This window comes from Penicillium verrucosum (assembly GCF_028828655.1).
Source record: "Penicillium verrucosum strain IBT 35672 chromosome Unknown utg000002l_segment0_segment0, whole genome shotgun sequence".
Classification (NCBI taxonomy): domain Eukaryota; kingdom Fungi; phylum Ascomycota; class Eurotiomycetes; order Eurotiales; family Aspergillaceae; genus Penicillium; species Penicillium verrucosum.
The window spans coordinates 965,622-979,427 of NW_026643211.1; the positions used below are offsets into that span (position 1 = coordinate 965,622).

The following is a 13,806-nucleotide window of genomic DNA, read 5'->3' on the forward strand; positions in this document are numbered from 1 at the left end:
ATTTTCCTAAACACGTGACCTGCCCTGCCCAAACATTACCGGCGGGCTTTCCCGGCAGCCGGGCAACCGCCAATCACCGCCCTCCCACTAACCCGTGCTAAGCCCCTAGGTTCCCCCAACATCATCACAACTTCTTCTTTCCCTTCCTCTCTCTTCATCTTTTCATAAAACCACCTCTTCCCCCTTCATCTCTAATTAGACTACTTTCGTCAACATGTCTGCCCCCGCTGCTTTCTCTGATATCGCCAAGGCGACCAACGATGTACGCACAACTGTTGGGAACAAAACTCAGAACCTTGGCTAATACTTCGTCCCAATAGCTCCTGAACAAGGATTTCTACCACGGCGCTGCCGGTTTGTTTATCCACATCATTTCTTGAAGATTTTTTAGCTGATGAAAGGCTTTTAGCCAACCTTGAGGTTAAGTCCAAGGCCCCCAACGGTGTCACCTTCACCGTTAAGGGCAAGTCTGCCCACGAGGGCCCCATTGCTGGCCAGGTTCGTTGAATATCTTCTCCAAATACGCCATGCAGATTGCTAACTACTACGCGTACAGCTCGAGGCCAAATACGTTGACGCGCCCACTGGTAAAGGCCCCTTCCACAAAAAACCTCCCGATCCCGGCGCGCACAAATCCCGTTTCATGCCATTGATGTTCGGATGCGGCATTCCAATTGCGCGCCGGGTGACCATACTGATTTATTCGGATGCAAAGGCGCACAGGATTAGGCTAATATGCTCACCGCGATCAGGCCTCACCCTCACCCAGGCTTGGACCACCGCCAACGCTCTCGACACCAAGCTCGAGCTCGACAACAACATCGCCAAGGGCCTCAAGGCTGAGATCCTGACCCAGTACCAGCCCGCTAAGCAGTCCAAGGGTGCCAAGCTCAACCTGTACTTCAAGCAGCCCAACCTGAACGCCCGTGCCTTCTTCGATCTCCTTAACGGCCCCTCCGCCAACTTCGACGCCGTTCTCGGCCACGAGGGCTTCCTCGTCGGTGCTGAGGGTGGTTACGACGTCAACAAGGCCGCCATCACCAAGTACTCCGCTGCCGTCGGTTACAGCGTTGCCCAGTACTCCGCTGCCATCACCGCCAGCAACAACCTGTCCCTCTTCTCCGCCAGCTACTACCACCGCGTCAACGCTCAGGTTGAGGCCGGTGCCAAGGCTTCTTGGGACTCCACCTCCGGCAACGCCGTCGGCCTCGAGGTCGCCAGCAAGTACCGCCTCGACCCCTCTTCCTTCGCCAAGGTTCGTTTAAAGTGTCTATATGCCTGTTGTGAATCACGACTAATCGCGCAATTTTCTCGCAATCTAGGCTAAGATCAACGACCGTGGTATTGCCGCTCTGGCTTACAACGTCCTGCTCCGCCCTGGTGTCACCCTCGGCCTCGGTGCCTCCTTCGATACCCAGAACCTGAACCAGGCTGCCCACAAGGTCGGCGCCAGCTTCACCTTCGAGGCTTAAGCGTCTGGATTTCAAGCCTTCCAGGAACCTGACAGATGACCTACCATCTTTTAGGAAGATATTTGTAAACTTCAGGCATTAGTTCACTTGTCTTGCTGATTCACCAGAACGAAGATTATGGTGGGGGTTACGTCCAAGATAATAACCATGTGTGTGTGTGTCGTAGATCTTTCTGCTCGATCACTTCTGTATATCAAACCCAACTGTTTCCTTTGTTGATCAATCCGATCGATTCATACGATCTAGAACACTGCGAGGTGTGCTTGTAGCCACGCAAGAGTACCAGTACATCAACCAGCAATGTATTTGAACTATGTACAACATATATACCAAGAAACTACACGTCTACAGGAATGTGTATGCTCGAAACAGTAAGAGACAACTCCATCAAGAAGGCAAAATCTCCCTCTGCTTCCTTGTCTTCCTCCCATCGACAACCTTAGGAACCGCCCGCCAAAGATCCACGACAACAAGCATAACAATCAAACACCCGGAACAAAGAAAGAACCTCGAAATCGTCTGATCAACCCCAGGCTCACGCTCAACCCGATCCTCATCAATCCTCCTAGCCTCCCTCCTCCTCTCCCTCCTCCTCCTATCCTCCGCCTCCTGCGTCCGAAAGTGACCCCGAGCATTAAAATGATTCAACGGATTCCGACGAATAAACCCCTCCCAATCCTCCGGATCAGCATGTTTCGCCCCAGCACCAGCACCAGCGCCGGCGCCAGTCCCGAATTCCGACCCCGACCCAGCACCACCCGCGAAACCCTGCCCCTGTCTCCCCGTACCACCATACCCACCCTGCTCATAGAAACTAGGCGGCGGACCATGGAACGCCGAGCGCCGCTTGCTCAGCCCGCTGGCAGGTCGCGACCCGGCGTAGCTGCTGTGACTGCCCATCGGGTGTTGGTGGCTGTGGCTTTGGCCCGGGGAGGCGTGTTGCTTGACGTGGAAGCCGTGGTCGCGGTCGTAGACTGCGCGCTTTGAGACGTTGCCGAGGACGTTGTAGGCGGCGGATATGCGGGCGAAGCGTTGGCTTGCGTTTGGGTCTGTGCGGTTGCGGTCTGGGTGGTGGTGCATTGAGAGGGCGTAGAATTGTCTAGGGATTGTGTAAGTATTAGGGATATATACAGGATTGGTGGTGGAGGGTTGGAGGGTTGGAGGGATCGAGGGGGGTTTGTTGGGTGTGGGTGTGAGTGTACTTCTTTATCTCCGCTGCTGACGCGGTTATAGGGACGTCGAGGATTTCGTAGAAGTTTTGTTCGTGGGCTCGGGATGGGTTGCTGGTTGAGAAGAAGGATATTTTTGGTCTTGGGAGTTGCTGTGGTTGTTGTTGGCGTGTGTATAATTGTGGTCGGAGCGGTTGGGTTGAGATGCCCCGGTAGGTTGAAGGGGAGGGGGAGAGGGTCGCGCGCGGAAGGAAGAGGATTGCTGTTACTCGAGACGGAGGCATTGTGGTATATTTAGAGGATGTGACATGGAAATAAAGAGAGAAATAAGTTCTTGGGTAGGGGGTGGGGGAGGGATGGAAGAGAGAAAGAGAGGGAGAAGCGGAAGAAGATCGGAGGTGAAGATCGGAGTGGCGTCACTGCGGTTCGAGGTTGATCGACTTTACAATGTTCACCGAGTGTTCCTTACTAGCTATTGGTATACTCTAAGGCATAGTGCCAATCAATTTGGTCTTTCCTATCTCTCGAAATACTACATTTAATATAATTTACACTCACGTGGGCAGTTGCAATTGCCATAACTCCAGCTGATGATCAGATTAGATAAGAGATCCTACATTATGCCATTTCGGGCATCAACCTTCCGGTGGACTGCTTGATCCAATGAGAACAAGGATCCACATATTGTGAGATCATAGTTCCTTTCGTTCAAGATATTGCAGAAACTTTTCATGAGCTTGCACCTAGTGATATACCTCTAATTTCAGTTAGTGGAATCGTTGACGGGAAGGGGTGTGCTGCAGGCATTGACTCTTGGAGCCTCCGGGATGGTTAGGGCACCCCAGTTACTCAGTGCTGAGAAGACTTCCATTCCGGGTTTTTACCAAAATGCCATCTTTGAGCCATTCGATGGAGGTCCAGCGACGGCTAGATCGAATGTATTTGAGAACCTAATTTCTGGCCAGAAACTTGTGATGGACCTCAATGCATTCACACAGGTCAGCCGCCACTTCCATGCATTGTCAAACAGGGATCTTTACAGGACTACCACTAAAAGCTCACCTGGAAAAGCGATGGCATGGGCGGTTGAAAAAGGGAAGGAAACTAGTGCGAGCAAACTATTGCAGTTGTGCGGCTTGAAGATATTGGACGACCTCGTCCTTAAGGGCCAATCTGCATCGAATAATTATTTCTATCCCACTGTATTCAATATGACACCGAAAAAGAAGGAGATTTGTTCAAAAGAGCACTTGCTGTTGCAATCCCAGAACACCGTCGCGATATTCGTCCTGACTGCCTTTGTAGTTTGGAGTCGGGCATGGGAATGACACCCCAGATAATTAACAAGCATACACCGCGTATTCTCAAGTCGACATCCTGCAGCTTTTCGAAGTGGGCCTCACTATATTGCAGTAGTCAAACTGCTCCTCGAATGCAAGACTGATTTGAAAACCAACCACGAGGACAGAAATGCTGCAATTCCTTTATCGAAGGCAGTTGAAATGGGACATGTATAAATCGTCAGCCTTCTACTGGAACGTACTTACTGCAATCTCGATACATATGACCTAGATGGGGTCATTATTTTCTAAGCTCGCCTGGTCCTGGGAGTCGGTCGTAAATGGCGACAAACGGGATGACTAACGGGGCCCCGTTAATTCTGTTCGGCTCGACGTAGACTTCCTGTGTCGAGTATGGCTGCTGGGTGGTAATTAGCTGAATGGTGAGGGGGGGTGGGAGGACACTAGAGGTTTGTGTCCGAAGTGGACGAAGGTATGCTCGGGTGAGTGGGCGTGGAGTATTGCTGGGAGCCAGTTGCTTTTGTCGAACCCTTTTGTCGAACGTGAGGCTGGTCGGCTTAACCGAGATGATGATGAAAATTCGCACTCGACCCTCAGATATAAAAAGCCATCTCCTAGCGTCTTCACGAAGCCGACTAAGAGATTCCGAAACCCCTGTCTCGATGACAAACGTCCACGGGCGATTAAGTATGCCACCGGCACATAAGAAACATACATTTCAATTGTATAGCCAAGTCCAAGCATTGAATCTACAATTTATAGATCTTCCAAGGTTTTATATGACTTACCTACAACAGTCTACCCTATAAAGATTTATCTATCAAATTAAATTCAAATTAAATTAAATTCAGATTCAATTCAGATTCAATTCAGATTCACTTCAGATTCACTTCAGATTCAGTTCAAACTTAATCTACTTTAAGAGGTTCGTATGCCCATTTTAGAAGGTATTAATTTTATCAACCTTATAATCTACCTAGGTAGGTATTCAATTACCTGTTTTTGTGAAGTGAGAGTAGATCCAAATTACTGCTAGCAATATGAACCAATGATAGAGTTATGTGCCGGTGGCATATTTCGAGACCCGTAAACGTCGGCCATGATCAACTTGGAGCCCTATTAGGGCAGCGAGATAGTGGTAAAAACGCTTCGTCCCCATGTTTGCCTGTACCAGCGGTGGGCTTATAGGTTGCTAATCTAGCCCAGACAATCTCTTACTACCTAAGTCCCATTACAGTAAGCTTCGTATCTACTACTCGAGTGAGTTTGGCGGTAGCTATGTCGTGGCGTTCTAAAGGAACCACTTTAATCAGCCTAGTCGTACCCTCCCATTGAAAACGATAATTAATAGCCCCGAGGCTACCATGGTGCTCTTCGTGGAGCTTTTGATAGCTCGTGCCGATAGATTGAGGATGACCAAAAACTGGTGAAGGACACAATGGCGACGCTGCTATTTGACAAAGGAGCGATATTTGATCCGGACAAGTATCGTGGGTCAGCCGAGTACCGTCAATGAATGAAGCTGCGTATGGCTCGAAGCAAACCTATTGGTTAAGACCATGTATCTATGTGATAGTTATGGAAAATGTACATAGTACATATACACTTCAGGCTACAGACTTACATCAAAGGTTATACGTAGAAAATTCTCTTGCACAAAGTATGCTTCTTTTTTGCCAATTTCGTACACATCTAAAAAGACACGACAAGGCCATATAACTGGCCGAGTATTCTTGTACTCATCTTTGGTTATCGAATCATTAAACCACGCGCCTGCGTCTAGCAGTTTGCGAACGCATACTATTTCCTTCCCATTCGCTGCGGCCCACGCCAGAGGTTGGAGAGTCTTCTCCATCTTGAGATGTTCGTCGACTCTGTCCTTTAACAAGATATACAGAAGAGGATGACATTGATATAGGGAGAGTATGGAACATTTCGCCAAGAAATCTCCAAGGTATAGCCTTATCTTATCAGCAAAAATCTTTCCCCGACATCCGACATTCCCCTCTTTTCCCTTTGAACTTGACTTGTTTAATTGCCACATTCAATATGGCAGCTCAAACTACGGAGAAGTTGGATCAGCTGGACCGTAAGATTTCCAAATTTTCTGTTTGCTTCTCTGTGTGACTGATCAGATACCAGTGAACGTCCAAGCCGCCCCCACGGCAGACCAGATTCCCGCTGAAGCAGAGGAGGACTCGGACGACGCCCAAGACGGCGAGGGTGCTGCAGAGGCTGGAGCTGCTGGAGGTAATTTTAGTTGAGGCTTATTTCCGTGACTGCGCCTCTAGAACCCCACCGCACCCCCGCCCCACAGAAGTCAGCAGGATTGAACTAACAGCGGGGTTAACTCTAGCCGACAAAAAGAAGAAGAAGAAGAAGCCCAAGAAGAAGGGCAAGAAGAAGGGTGGTGCCAAGGTTCAGAGCGAGCCACCGCGTGTCCCTGTGTCCAACCTCTTCCCCAACGGCCAATACCCCGAGGGCGAGATCGTCGAATACCTAAACGACAATGCGTACCGTACCACCGACGAAGAGAAACGATACCTTGATCGCATGAACAATGACTTCCTGCAAGAGTACCGCCAAGGTGCTGAGGTTCACCGTCAGGTCCGCCAGTATGCGCAGAAGAACATTAAGCCCGGCCAGACATTGACTGAGATCGCCGAGGGTATCGAGGATTCAGTGCGCGCTTTGACAGGTCACTCAGGTCTGGAGGAGGGTGATAACATCAAGGGTGGCATGGGCTTCCCTTGCGGTTTGAGCATCAACCACTGCGCCGCGCATTATACCCCGAACGCGGGAAACAAAATGATCCTGAATGAGGGAGATGTCATGAAGGTCGACTTCGGTGCGCAGCTTAACGGCCGCATTGTGGACAGTGCTTTCACCATGACTTTTGACCCAGTATACGACCCTCTTCTCGCCGCTGTCAAGGACGCCACCAATACCGGTATCCGGGTAAGTTTTCCTGCTCTTCTTCGATTTAAGCGGAGCTAATGGGTTTTTAGGAAGCGGGAATTGACGTCCGTATGAGTGATATCGGTGCCGCCGTTCAGGAAGCTATGGAGAGTTACGAAGTTGAGATCAATGGCACGATGCACCCCGTCAAGTGTATCCGCAACTTGAACGGTCACAACATCGACCAGCACGTTATCCATGGTGGCAAGAGTGTGCCTATTGTCAAGAGCACCGATCAGACTAAGATGGAAGAGGGCGAAGTTTTCGCTATTGAGACTTTCGGTAGTACTGGTAAAGGCTACGTGCGAGAGGAAGTAAGTTTATACTATAGTTACTGGACTTGGGAATCGAGAACCAAAACTAACATGACACTAGATGGAAACCTCGCACTATGCTCTCGCCCCCGACGCTCCTAACGTTCCCCTGCGTCTTTCCTCCGCTAAGAACTTGTTGAATCTGATCAACAAGAACTTTGGCACCCTTCCCTTCTGTCGCCGGTACATTGACCGTCTGGGTCAGGACAAGTACCTTTTAGGCGTAAGTTAACGATGGAATTTATTTGTGAGACATTGAAGCTAACGGATATAGTTAAACAACTTGGTTTCTTCTGGCATTGTCCAGGATTACCCCCCTCTTTGCGATATCAAGGGCTCATACACTGCCCAATATGAACATGTATGTTTCTATTTTGGGATTTTCCCCACTTGGAAGACCGTTTACTGACTTGTTTATCTTAGACAATTGTGTTGCGTCCGAATGTGAAGGAGGTTATTAGTCGTGGCGACGACTACTGATGTATTTCATAGACATACGTAAATACTAAAAGCATCTCCCAGATATCTCTCCTATTAGTAATGTCTCAAATAGATTGGAGAATCACCAAAAGCCCCGACATCAAAGCGCCGATCCTGCCAAGCCTCAAACCATCAAGTATGCCGTGTCGCCCCACGTGGAACAACCGTCTTCCGACTTTTTAAATCAGCTCCTATCTCTCATGGCCTAAACTTCGACACATACCAATTTCCATCATGTCTGCGGTTGTTGAAACAAGTTCGCCGCACCTCCGGGCGTCGGCAGCCAAGGCATCCGACAAAACACAGCCAGAGTCCACTAGAATCCAGGCACCGGAGGCTTTAGTCGACGACCATTTCTTCTGGACATACACTGAAGAGCCGCATCGCTCAAGACGACAAGCAATTATCAAGGCCCATCCCGAGGTACGTAACCCTGTCTTGGACCCTGCTGGCGGTATAGGGCTCGGCGAAGACTCCGTGCGGAGATCTGCGGAGATCTTACATACCCTGGCCACTTTCCTGGGCGATGGACGGCCACAACAAATACAATTGCAATGCTGATTCATAATATTATGTGTCTATAGGTTACTAAACTATGTGGCCCTGAGCCTCTTACCAAATGGGTCGTCCTCGGCGTCGTGTCCCTACAACTGACCTGTGCCTACCTCCTCCGCAACACCTCGATGCTCGATTGGCGGTTCCTGGTCACCGCATACGTGATCGGTGCGACTTGCAACCAGAACCTGTTCCTCGCCATTCATGAGATCTCTCACAACCTAGCATTCCGGTCTGCTTTCGCCAACCGATTGCTTGCCATCTTCGCAAATATCCCTATCGGACTGCCGTATAGCGCAGCATTCAGAGTACGTATAATCTTCCACATACCAGAAAACCAGGGACCAGCATTACCCCAATAGAACGCATGAACTGACAAAATACCAACAGCCCTACCACCTGACGCACCACAAATCCCTCGGCGTAACAGGCCTCGACACCGACCTCCCAACAGCAGTAGAAGCCTTCTTCCTAAACTCCCTCCTAGGCAAGACCTTCTTCTGCACCTTCCAAATCCTCTTCTACGCCGTGCGCCCAATGTTCATCTACAGCCCGCCCTTCACCTACATCCACCTCCTGAACCTCGGCGTGCAAATAAGCTTCGACTACGCCCTCAGCAAACTATGCGGCGGCTTCCAGCCCGTGCTATACTTCCTGCTGAGCTCATTCCTCGCTGGATCCCTACACCCGTGCGCAGGCCACTTCATCGCAGAGCACTACTTCTTCTCGAACGTGAAGAGCGGCGGCACAGAGTCCCTGACCGAGCTGAAGAAGAACGATAAGCCCAAGGTCCCCCACCCGCTCGATTCACTGCCTCCCCCGGAGACATACTCGTACTACGGCCCGCTCAATATCCTCACCTACAATGTCGGGTTGCATAACGAGCACCATGATTTCCCTGCTATCCCCTGGACTCGATTGCATAAGCTGCATGAGATTGCGAGGGAGTTCTATGAGCCGTTGCCTTGCCATCGGAGCTGGGTTTGGGTTATTTATACCTTTATCTTGGATAAGGATGTTGGTCCTTGGTGTCGTGTGAAGCGCGAACAGGGTGGACGGATTGTTGGTGGTGGGGCGAAGCGCGGTGATGATTCTGCTGCGTCTAAGCAGTGGAATGGACGTGGTGGTGAGGGTATCTCGGCTGCGTCGGCGGGTCCGGCGGGTGAGGAGGGTGACGGGTGGAAGGAGAGTGAGATTCAATGTTAGATCTTCTTTCCTGCCTCGCAAGTATAACGTCTGGTGTTGAATTCCAACTTTTCGGTTACATACATTATTGGGTGGAGTACTTGTTTGTATTTGTTAGATATATTTGTTTACAATAAAATCGGCCTCTGATTTCCAGTGCCTAAAACACAAAGACAGGAATGACTGCAATCAACCAATTACCGAAGGATGGGGACCTTGGCCCCGACTATGTACGACATGGACTTAGCTCTAATAGCAATCACATGAATTATCCCGAGCTTGAGAATGTTTTTATGACACAAAGAGAAACGAATCGAGAGGCTGAGTCCGTTCATCATAGAATGATATTAGACAAGACAGGATGGGGTAAAGAAACAAAGGAAAGCAACAACAAAGAGCACGAGACGGACAGACGACCAGCCTCAGGGGGGTTTGGAAGTACAATATGAAAGTAGAGTATTGATAGTGGTGTGAGAAACTTAAAGCAAACGCAGAAAAAGGCTGATGCTAGAACAGATAGAAAACGGCATGCTCTTCAAGAGACAGAAAGTAGATGGGAATTTGGGAGAGGCGTCAGCGACGTTAGACCGGAGGCATTGAGCACGCGCAGAAGAGGCGCAATGAATCCAGATAGACCGTGAGAAAGCGACAAACAAAACACGAGCTTAGAAGAAGAAGTATGCGATCAAGAAGCTGAGCAAGCAGAGGCATGCTACACCCTGGATCGAAACTCCACCGGCCGTTGGCGCATGTGACTGCTGCATGTTGGCAGGCACAGCCTGGCCGGTAGCCTCTCCGCCGGTCTTCCGCTGCCGCAGTCCTTGGTCTGCGAGTCGGTCCTTCAGTCTCTGGATCTGTGCATTGGCTTCGGACAGCTGGGACTTAAGTTCGTCGCTCGTGGGGAAAGCGTTGATGACAGCGGACTTGGCATTTGAAATGGCGGATGCGGGCTCGCGCTGGGGAGACTCGGACTTCTTCTCAGAGAAATCAGGAGCTGGAATTGGGGAGGCTTCATCAGAGTCGATCTTCTTGGGGGCCGGGGTCTGGAAGTTTGCGCCGGCAGGAGACGTGTACGCTGGAGGTTCCTCATTCTGCGCCTGGTGAAAGTTAGACCTTGTATAGGGAGAAATGATTGCCGAGGAGCATACCGAGTCGTTGGAAGTGGCATCTGTTGCTAGGAAGACAACTCGAATCTTGCGCTCAACCACATCAACCTTGGGAGTTTGGTCGAACTAAATGTAGATATTAGTTATCGGTCGGCATGTTCGCGATCCCGCATGGTGGACATACAATCTGGGCAACGCTGGCCTCCTCCAAGCCACGAGAGACTGGGACGGCCTGGACCAGGAACTTATCCTTGCACTTAGCATCCGGAGCAGGGTCCTCCTTCATAGCCTGAAGCAACACTACCAAGAACAGTTAGCTCGGCGGAATTCAGGCGTACTCGCTTATCAACCAACCTTGGACTTCGACGGTCTTGCCAGGCTCGATGTGGCCCGAGTTAGGTCGCACACAGTAACTAGAACATGGTCAGATAACATATCTCGAGTATAGGCGTTGCGCAGAGAATCGACGGGACATACTGCTTAGGAGCGGTGGTCTTGACCTAGTGCGCCGAGGACATATGTTAGTATTGCCTGTCCCGCGACGAAGACCGAGGGGAGGTGTCACACATACCTTGAAGACCACAGATTCCTCATTTGGGTTGCTTAGGCGGAGAACCTGGCATACCTCATGACTGAAGGGACCTATCACCAAGAGATGAGCTACTGATCTAGGCAGGTCTCAGACAGGTTCGGGATGTGGCACTCACGCTTGAAGCCCAACTCGGAGGGCTCGATTTGGATAGTCATGGTGCACGTGGGTCAGAGGGAAAGAGGTGTGAGAAGGGAACAAAGATCACAGAAGCACAGATGACTGCACGCGATTAGGTTCCGATTGGTGAATAAATGTGTGGGAGGGATATCAGGTCTAAGCCGATGTGATGCCTCAGGAGTTTGATTACTGTCCACCTGGGCACTTTCGGGGAAATTGGATGACTCAGCAAACAGTCAGGTGATGTCACTATTGACAAGCTATACCTCGCAAGGGGAACATTTGCCTTCTTCATTTTTGTTTATTTTATTGGTATCTTTGGCTCTGAAAATAGATATCTCTTGTTTGAACACCTCACTATTTTCTCTGAGACATTCTGTTGAATCCTCGCATCCTCGAATATACATACATCTTCCTTTACCTGCATGTGATGCTTCCTGTGGGTCTATCGTCCCACTTGTGTTTAAATTGTATAGTTATTTTATATATTTTATGTTCTATTGATTGATCATACAGTGGTCCTGGTAGTCATTGCCCAAAATAAGCCATGTCATGCTCCATTTCTATACAACATAGTTGAAATGTATAGAGCTGTAGCATTGAGGTATGCGACCATATCCCTCAGCCACATTCAAGTTATGCAGATTACAATTTTGCATGTTAATCCAACTTGTCAATATCTTGTAGTAGATATCCTATACCAACCCTTGGCTTGGGATATGAGAAAACTTGGGGTATCTATAATGCAGGTGTGTCGTAGCACACATCCTTCGCAGAGACATCTTGCAGTAGAGTATACAATGCCCTCCATATATATGTATATATGTATACCAACATACATCCATAACTATCTGGTATTTCGGTGTCTGTGGTACCTGACAGGTCTCTCTGAATATATCTTACACACCAGTATCCTCAAGTTGCGTGTTTGTTCAACTCTATGAGCCACGCCATCCCACAGAGGCGCCTAAATACATAGGTGGGAGACGCGTGCACTGGTATTACAAGTGAAATACAACATAAAGAGATGTAGTTGACATCGTTACTCTTTCAATGGCCTATAAATATTGAAATATCCCCCAGACACACCATCAAGAAGAACTTGATACTTGATGCCATAGAAACCTGGGGGAAGGCAAGTGGGCCTTATCGCTCGCCGCCTTTCTGATACGTCACCCACTCTCTTCTCTCGCGACTTAATTCACTTCAGAATCATCTACCTGATTCAATTTTGACACGTGCTCATTTTTTGAGCTTTTCTTACCGTCATATTTTTCACGTCTCAACAGTCATCATGGCCTCGGACCTGGACCAGCTCATTGAAATGGGCTTCGACAAAGAGCGCGCCCAGCTCGCAGTGACCAAGACTGGTGGCTGTAAGTTTCTGACCTTTCCCTGATATCTAAAGTGAGGCTTCATCTAACTGTCTCAATAGTGCAAGGTGCACTGCAGTGGCTCGAGGACAACCAAGATAAGTCATTGGAGGAGATACAGGCACAAGCGGAAGAGGCACAAGACGACGAGAGCCCCGCACTTCAACCAGGCGAACAACCACGCAGCTTAGTGTGCAATGAGTGTGGCAAGAAGTTCCGAGGCCAGTCACAGGCCGAGTTCCACGCATCAAAGTCGGGACATGTTGATTTTGCTGAGTCTACTGAGGAGATTGCTCCGTTAACCGAGGAGCAAAAGAAGCAGAGATTGACAGAGCTGCGGGAGAAGCTTGCGGCGAAGCGTGCAGGACTCTCGGAACAGGACAAGATTGACAAGAAGAAGAATGAGGTGTGTATCCCTTGTTTTGGTCCCTTCAATTTACTGATTAGAACCATTTTGCTGACTTTTATCATCAGGAAATCCGAAGGAAGAGCACCAAAGAAAGTCAAGATGCCAAGGAGGACCTCGAGCGGAAGCAACAGTTGAAGGAAGCAGCCAAGAAGAAGAAGGAAAAGCAGGATGAAATCGATGCCAAGAAGCGCATCAAGGCAAAGATCGAGGCCGACAAGGAGGAGCGCCGATTGAAGGCAGAGAAGCAGCGAGCTGAGCGTGCCGGTGTGGCTCCTCCTCCCCAACCTGCCGCCGCCCCAGCACCCACTTCCTCCGGTCCCGCTACGTCTAAACCTGCCTCCGCCTACACGGAAACTCGGTTGCGATTCCAATCATCCAAGGGCAACACCATGAAGACACTGCCCGTTGACACCACGTTGTTTGAGGTCGCCGTTGCATTGAGGGAACAGGATGGGATTGAGGTCCAGAGCTTTGTGCAGAATTTCCCTAAGAAGGTGTATGATAATGAGTTCTTCGGAGAGACATTGAAGGAACTAGGACTTGTTCCTAGTGCTAGTCTCGTCATCCAATGACTGATGCCCAGAGGATAGATAGCTTTTACATTGAATGAGAAATGAGATGAACCCCTGAATAGCCTCCAAACGTGAACCACAGCCCCATTAATCTCCAAGTATCCTTAAGCAGTAATGTGTTGAATCGACTTGGTTCACGAAGCTCTCTATTCTTTATCTTATCGCGTTATCGTCATGTGATGTCGCGATGAGCCGCGTCTTGG

At 49.5% G+C, this 13,806-nt stretch overlaps 7 protein-coding genes across 7 annotated transcripts; 4 read left to right on the forward strand and 3 right to left on the reverse strand.

Annotated features, from left to right (window-relative positions):
• Positions 1-214: 214 nt before the first annotated feature.
• Positions 215-1,472, forward strand: N7516_005981 (porin; the record flags this gene model as incomplete). Its single annotated transcript, XM_057218701.1, has 6 exons — positions 215-262; positions 321-354; positions 410-498; positions 557-587; positions 753-1,255; positions 1,323-1,472. The coding sequence occupies 6 exons, from the start codon at positions 215-217 to the stop codon at positions 1,470-1,472; spliced, it is 855 nt and encodes a 284-aa protein (XP_057072792.1).
• A 387-nt stretch (positions 1,473-1,859) lies between these two features.
• On the reverse strand, positions 1,860-2,925 carry N7516_005982 (uncharacterized protein; the record flags this gene model as incomplete). The annotated part of the gene is made up of 2 exons (XM_057218702.1): positions 1,860-2,571; positions 2,675-2,925. The coding sequence occupies 2 exons, from the start codon at positions 2,923-2,925 to the stop codon at positions 1,860-1,862; spliced, it is 963 nt and encodes a 320-aa protein (XP_057072793.1).
• Positions 2,926-4,222: 1,297 nt separating this feature from the next.
• On the reverse strand, positions 4,223-5,486 carry N7516_005983 (uncharacterized protein; the record flags this gene model as incomplete). Its single annotated transcript, XM_057218703.1, has 2 exons — positions 4,223-4,534; positions 5,178-5,486. Coding segments are annotated over 2 exons (621 nt in total), but the record flags the coding sequence as incomplete, so codon positions are not given.
• A 505-nt stretch (positions 5,487-5,991) lies between these two features.
• N7516_005984 (methionine aminopeptidase 2) lies at positions 5,992-7,694 on the forward strand (the record flags this gene model as incomplete). The annotated part of the gene is made up of 7 exons (XM_057218704.1): positions 5,992-6,031; positions 6,085-6,192; positions 6,299-6,900; positions 6,951-7,214; positions 7,276-7,437; positions 7,489-7,575; positions 7,638-7,694. 7 exons carry the CDS (start codon positions 5,992-5,994, stop codon positions 7,692-7,694), a joined length of 1,320 nt encoding a protein of 439 aa, XP_057072795.1.
• A 234-nt stretch (positions 7,695-7,928) lies between these two features.
• On the forward strand, positions 7,929-9,455 carry N7516_005985 (sphingolipid delta(4)-desaturase family protein; the record flags this gene model as incomplete). Its single annotated transcript, XM_057218705.1, has 3 exons — positions 7,929-8,117; positions 8,279-8,557; positions 8,640-9,455. 3 exons carry the CDS (start codon positions 7,929-7,931, stop codon positions 9,453-9,455), a joined length of 1,284 nt encoding a protein of 427 aa, XP_057072796.1.
• A 644-nt stretch (positions 9,456-10,099) lies between these two features.
• On the reverse strand, positions 10,100-11,287 carry N7516_005986 (uncharacterized protein; the record flags this gene model as incomplete). The annotated part of the gene is made up of 7 exons (XM_057218706.1): positions 10,100-10,531; positions 10,583-10,666; positions 10,725-10,840; positions 10,895-10,953; positions 11,018-11,040; positions 11,112-11,182; positions 11,248-11,287. The coding sequence occupies 7 exons, from the start codon at positions 11,285-11,287 to the stop codon at positions 10,100-10,102; spliced, it is 825 nt and encodes a 274-aa protein (XP_057072797.1).
• A 1,256-nt stretch (positions 11,288-12,543) lies between these two features.
• Positions 12,544-13,603, forward strand: N7516_005987 (Ubiquitin-associated/translation elongation factor EF1B N-terminal eukaryote; the record flags this gene model as incomplete). Its single annotated transcript, XM_057218707.1, has 3 exons — positions 12,544-12,625; positions 12,685-13,028; positions 13,097-13,603. The coding sequence occupies 3 exons, from the start codon at positions 12,544-12,546 to the stop codon at positions 13,601-13,603; spliced, it is 933 nt and encodes a 310-aa protein (XP_057072798.1).
• Positions 13,604-13,806: the final 203 nt, after the last annotated feature.